We start from the raw sequence: 5,637 nt of genomic DNA on the forward strand, positions 1-5,637 counted from the left end.
CCTCCCCATTCAGCCCTCCCAGATGGATTCTGGGAGTCCCCTCAATGCCCCCCACTTCCCCTGGCATTAGCCTCCCACTCTCTCTCTGGTCCAGACACCTGGCCCAGCCCCCCAACCTTCCTGCCCCCCCTGGTGCCCCGACAGCCCCTCCCACTCCATCTAACAAGCATTTCTGACCTTGTTCTCCTTTAAAGCTTTTCGAGGGCTCTTCATTGTCCTTGACCTACAAGTAGAAGCCCCATTACACAACTACGCCCACACCTGCGACACCTGGCTGCACCTGGCCCTGTCTCCTCTCCCGTCCATATTCCACGCCCTTCTTGCCTCTGTTTGTGCCGCGCCCTAGGACCTAGGTTCTGTCCTAGCACCTATGTCTTGGCTAACTCCATCTGTGAGACATCACACCTCCTCCTGGAAGCCTCCCCTGATTGTTCACCTGCCCCACCCTGGCCAGGGCTAGATGCGTATTGGGGGTGGTGGTTCCCCTGGCACTGTCTGCTTCCTCTCTGCAGCCTCCAAGGAAGACGTCATGACTCCGGAGGGTCTGTGTTTGGCAAGGAGAGGGCCCGGAGCCCTCACCTTGGCACGGGGCCCCCTGGCTCGGCTCCTGCTGGTCTGGACGGCCCTGTCGTGTGTGGCAGGTGGCCAAGGCCGCTGGGACGGGGCGGCGGAGGCTGCAGGTCCTGGACGTCTGCGGAGGCGGGGCAGCCTGGGCATCTTGCAGGGGTGCGTGGTACCCGAGATGCTTAAAGACCCCTGGGGTGTGGGCTGGGCTGTCCTGGGGCACCCAGCGGGTGTCCAGCCCGACAGGGGCTCACCAGCCACCTGTGCTCTCCCCGAAGGCCGAATGTATGCGGTTCCCGTTTCCACGCCTACTGCTGCCCCGGCTGGAGGACGCTGCCCGGTGGGAGCCAGTGTGTCGTGCGTGAGTGCCCCGGCCTTCTGGAGGTGGGGGGCGCAGGCCGGGGCACTGGGGCAGCTCTCTTACCTGCTGAAAGTTCCCCCTGTTTACAAGGGACTTGGCCAGGGGTCCCTCAGGCTGAACTGACCTCAGGCTCTTGGACCACCCTGCCATGTTCATTTCCTTTGCCCTACAACCTCCCCTGGTCTGTCTGTCTCTTTCTGTCTGTCTCTCTTTCTCTGTCTGTACCCCGCCCACCTCTCTGTCTGTGGCATCTGACTCCACTCTCCAGGAGAGCCCCCCACCCCCCATCCAGGGCCCCTGCACCTCCAGCTTCTGTTCTCCCAGCTCAGCTGTTCTGGCCCAAAGAGCATCTCTGTGTCCTGGTGGTTCCAGCAGAATCCCAGAGGAGGCCGGGCACGGTGGCTCACACCTGTAATCCCAGCACTTTGGGAGGTGGATGCAGGAGGATCGCTTGAGCTCAGGAGTTCGAGACCAGCCTGGGCAACACAGAGAGACCTGGTCTCTACTGAAGTTTTTTTAAAAAATTAGCTAGGTGTGGTGGCACATGCTCCTTGGGAGCATGGTCCCAGCTCCTCGGGAGGCTGAGGTGGGAGGATCGCTTGAGGCCAGGAGTTCAAACCTGCAGATGATCCGGCTACTGCACTCCAGCCCTGGTGACACAGCAAGACCCTGTCTCTAAAAAAAAAAAATGATCATACCACCTGCCCACCCCAGACTGAGAGTTGGGGGGTAGTCCCTGCAAACGGGGGTGGGGCTGCTATGAGCAGAACTGGGGATGTGCACCAAGGTAGCGGTCACCTCCGTGCTCCGGCCGGGCTAGGCACCGGCAGAGCGGGGACGGCACAGGGCTTGGTCCTGGCCTTGACGGCCACCCGCTCTGCCCGTGCAGCCGTCTGTAGGCACTCCTGCGGCCAGGGCTTCTGCTTCCAACCCAACCTGTGCAGCTGTGCGGATGGGACATTGGCCCCCAGCTGCGGGGGGAGCAGAGGTGAGCAGGAAGCAGCCTCTTGGGGGAGGGAAGAGAAGGTCACAGGCATGGGGATGTCACTAGGAGCCGGGGCTGGGCACGCCTAGCCCTGACGCCTTCTCCGGGGCGCTGCGGGCCGTCTCCACCTTACTGCGCGTCCGCACTCCCCGTCCTCAGGGCCAGGGTGCAGCGTGAGCTGCATGAACGGTGGCAGCTGCCGGGGGGCGTCCTGTCTGTGTCAGAGGGGCTACACGGGCACCGTGTGTGGGCAGCGTGAGTACCCCCGGAGGGCACCCCCTTATGCATGTTGGGCCTGGGGTCCCAGAAGGTCAGTCTCTGCAGCCACCTGCCAACTGCGCACGGGTCCCTCTTCCCGGATCGGAGATTGGAGGGGACACGCTCACTGTCGCCATCTCATCGCTCAGGCTGGGCCAGATCGTGGGGACCTGGGTGAAGACAGGCTTGCTCAGGACCCTCGCTCACTCTGTGGCTGGGGGCCCTCTGGGCCACCCTCCCCTCTCCCTCCACAGCTGTCTGTGACCACGGCTGTCACAACGGGGGCCGCTGCATTGGGCCCAACCGCTGCGCCTGTGTGTATGGCTTCATGGGGCCCCAGTGCGAGAAAGGTACCAAGTGGGTGGGGGGGGACAGGAGACTGGTGGGGGGGAGGGGAGGACATGGCCGGGCCCTGGGAGGGTCCGACTGGCCTCCTTCCTGCTGCCGGGGCGCTCTGAGGACATTTCCTTCATTTGCTCAGCCGTCCTCCGAAACATCTGCCCCTCCCTGGCTCTGGGCGGTTCTGGGAGGAAAGAGAGAGGGCGCTGCAGTCTGAGAGGCCAGGGGAAGAAACCCAGAAACATAAAATTCTAACCCCGGGGGATTCAAGGCTCTGACAAGGGGTAGGGGTGCCCAGCCTCGGAGGACGTGGAGGGCAGAGAACCCGTCTCCTCCAGGGAAGAGAGGGCAGGGAGGGCTTCCTGGAGGAAGGGACCCCTCCTCTGGATCTCGTAGGATAAGAAGGAGTGAACCCCAGGTCTGGTCTGAAAACGAGGTGGGAGGACGGTGGTCCCCCTGGGCAAGGAGGTGGGAGACCCCAAGCTCGGTGTTGGCCGAGGGACCTGCAGGCCTGGGGCTGAGGAGAGAGGGCGCCTCAGTATTAATGGACAGACAGAAAACATGGAGCCCCCGGGGGGTTGAGAACGAGAAAGGGGACAGGAGCGGGTGGTCTTGGGGGTGAGATTTTCAGATGCAGGAGGCGTCGCTGTGCCCGGCAGGGCTGAGGAGCAAAGATGGGCAGAGCCCCGGGACGATGGCAGTGGCGGGAGGTGGTGGCGAGGGACGGGTGCACTGTGACCCAAGCCTGCGTGGAGAGAGGATGGCAATGAGTTGGACGCTGGGGGTGGGGGAGGGGGCCTGGGCTCAAGGGTGGGCTTTTGGAGCTTGACTTTGACAAGAAGGCAGAACTGGAATGTGGGCTGTCGGAGGCGGGGCAAGCTGGGGGTGGCCGAGGGGGAGGGAGGGTCAGTGGGGAGGGGCGAGAGAGGAGAGTCCTAGGGTGGACCGTGAGGGCCCCAGAGAGGGGCAGGGCTCGGTGCCAAGGTTCCCGGAACTGGGTTTTGGCTTGGGGGATCAGGACAGCCGGGGGGTCTCTGTGAAGCCCCGCCTCCGTACGAGGCCTGGAGGGGGGTGGCTCTGGCTTCTTCTTCTGGGAGGGGCTGCCTTTGGTTGCGTGCCAGCCCCTTGATTGGAAACATCTGGAGGATGGAGCCAGGAAGTCACTTCTGGGCCCCTGTACAGCAGGGGTTAGGAGACCCGATGCGGCCACCTTTGGGCCAGGCCCTGGGGATCGGGGATGTGACGTTGTGGGTCCAGAGCATTTCGGCAGATGTCGGATCCCTCCCAACATTTGGGAGATCTGGCAGGGCCAGAGTGTGCTCAAGGACTAGAAGGGCTCTCAGCCGGGCATACATGGGTCCTTGTCCCGGCCTAAAGGGACGGTGGGCCTGGTTGGGGGGAGGTTAGGAGGGTCTTGTTCAGACAGACCCTGAGCTTTCTGAGCTTGAAGGTCCTGGCCTCCCTCTTGTAGATTGGTCAGGGAATGCTTTGAAGAAAAAGGGTTTTGACGGGTACATAGGAGTTCGTTAGGTAAGGAAGGGGAAGAAAGGCATTCTATCCAAGAAGGGGAACAGCATGAGTAAAGGCTTGTGGTCAGGGCAAAGCCTGGCATGCGGGTGCAGGGAAGCTGAGAAGGTGGTGGAGTTGCAGAGAGAGTTCTGGGGCAGGGACAGCCCATGGCCAGCTGTCACATCTCTCTGCCCTGCAGACTACCGGACGGGGCCCTGCTTTGGCCAAGTGGGCCCCGAGGGGTGCCAGCACCAGCTGACGGGCCTTGTGTGCACGAAGGCACTTTGCTGTGCCACCGTGGGCCGAGCCTGGGGCCTTCCATGTGAACTCTGCCCTGCACAGCCACACCCCTGCCGCCGGGGCTTCATCCCCAATATCCACACAGGCGCCTGCCAAGGTGAGCAGTGGAGTCAGGGATGGAGGTCCTGGGGAGCCTTGGGCTGTGTTGGTTCTTCCCTCTGATGGGCCTCTCACTCCCTTAACCGCACACCATCCTTGCAGATGTGGATGAGTGCCAGGCCGTCCCAGGCCTGTGCCAAGGGGGCAGCTGCGTCAACACGGTGGGCTCCTTCCTGTGCCGCTGCCCGGCTGGACACCGGCTCAGCGACAGCGGCACTACGTGTGAAGGTAGGTGACCAGAAGGGACATGACCTGGGACCTCCTCTGTGTTCCGGGCGGCCCAGGCTCCCCTGCAAGCAGCAGGGAGGCAGAGGGGTCGGTCTGGCGAGGGTCCCACCTCCGACCCTGACTCCGTCGATGCAGATGTGGACGAGTGTCTCAGCGTGCCGGGCCTTTGCTCCGGGGGAGACTGCACCAATACACTCGGGAGCTACGCGTGCACCTGTCCCCATGGCTTCGCCAGCAGCCTGGATGGCACCCGCTGCCTGGGTGATCTGGGGCCCCAGGGGGCTGGAGGAGGTGAGGGTGGGTCCCGCCTGGCATCCAGGCTCTCTGTCCCGCAGCGTCAGTGCTTTCCTAGACCCCAGTCTGGGAGCCCCTCCAACCCTCCATCTCACGCCTTTTAGCTGTTTGGTCTCCCATCTCCGGTCTCTGCGCTGTGCCTCCCCCTGGAAGCCCACTGGCTTGCAACCCCCCACACTCTGCCTGGCCGAGGGGGAACCCACCCTCTGGGCTCATGCCTTGTTTTGCTATCTTGATGGACGGGTGGTCAGGCCTTAGAGGACAGGGCTGCCCAGGAATTGGATGCTGGCGGTGGGGGCTGGGCAGAGTCCTGGTGTGAGGAGAGGGAGGGCGGTTCCCTAGCGTCACCTCTGGGCCCCTCAGGCTGGGTGTGTAGCAGGCAAGGCTGAGAATGTGTTTGGAGATCGGCCAGTGTGCCAGTGGCCAACTCCGAACTGTCTAGGTCTCCACCTCTGGGGGGCTGTCATGGCCAGCGTGGGGGAGAGGGTACCTTTGGGCGCATCCCTCAGACTCTGGGGGCCTTTCTCAGCCACCAAACAGCAGGGGCTGGACTTGAACCAAGTCAAGTTGCCTCCCAATGTAGGCTTTGGAATCAGTGCTGGGTTCCAACTGCCGGCCGAGCTGCTTGCAGACTCTGTGGCCTTGGGCAAGTGACTTAACCTCTCGGTGCCTCAGTTTCCTCATCTGTAAAATGGGAGAT

At 62.9% G+C, this 5,637-nt stretch overlaps 1 protein-coding gene across 1 annotated transcript in view; it reads left to right on the top strand.

Annotated features, from left to right (window-relative positions):
- The first annotated feature begins 460 nt into the window (after positions 1 to 460).
- The window catches only part of FBN3 (fibrillin 3), a 60,840-nt gene continuing 55,663 nt past the window's right edge, over positions 461 to 5,637 (top strand). The window contains exons 1-7 of the mRNA XM_012641227.1: positions 461 to 726; positions 843 to 925; positions 1,815 to 1,913; positions 2,070 to 2,165; positions 2,423 to 2,518; positions 4,216 to 4,413; positions 4,518 to 4,643. Coding sequence (XP_012496681.1) covers positions 461 to 726; positions 843 to 925; positions 1,815 to 1,913; positions 2,070 to 2,165; positions 2,423 to 2,518; positions 4,216 to 4,413; positions 4,518 to 4,643 — 964 coding nt within the window. The remainder of the gene's footprint in view (positions 727 to 842; positions 926 to 1,814; positions 1,914 to 2,069; positions 2,166 to 2,422; positions 2,519 to 4,215; positions 4,414 to 4,517; positions 4,644 to 5,637) is intronic.

The sequence above is a fragment of the Propithecus coquereli genome, unplaced genomic scaffold (assembly GCF_000956105.1).
Source record: "Propithecus coquereli isolate 6110/MARCELLA unplaced genomic scaffold, Pcoq_1.0 Scaffold164, whole genome shotgun sequence".
In the NCBI taxonomy this organism is placed as follows: domain Eukaryota; kingdom Metazoa; phylum Chordata; class Mammalia; order Primates; family Indriidae; genus Propithecus; species Propithecus coquereli.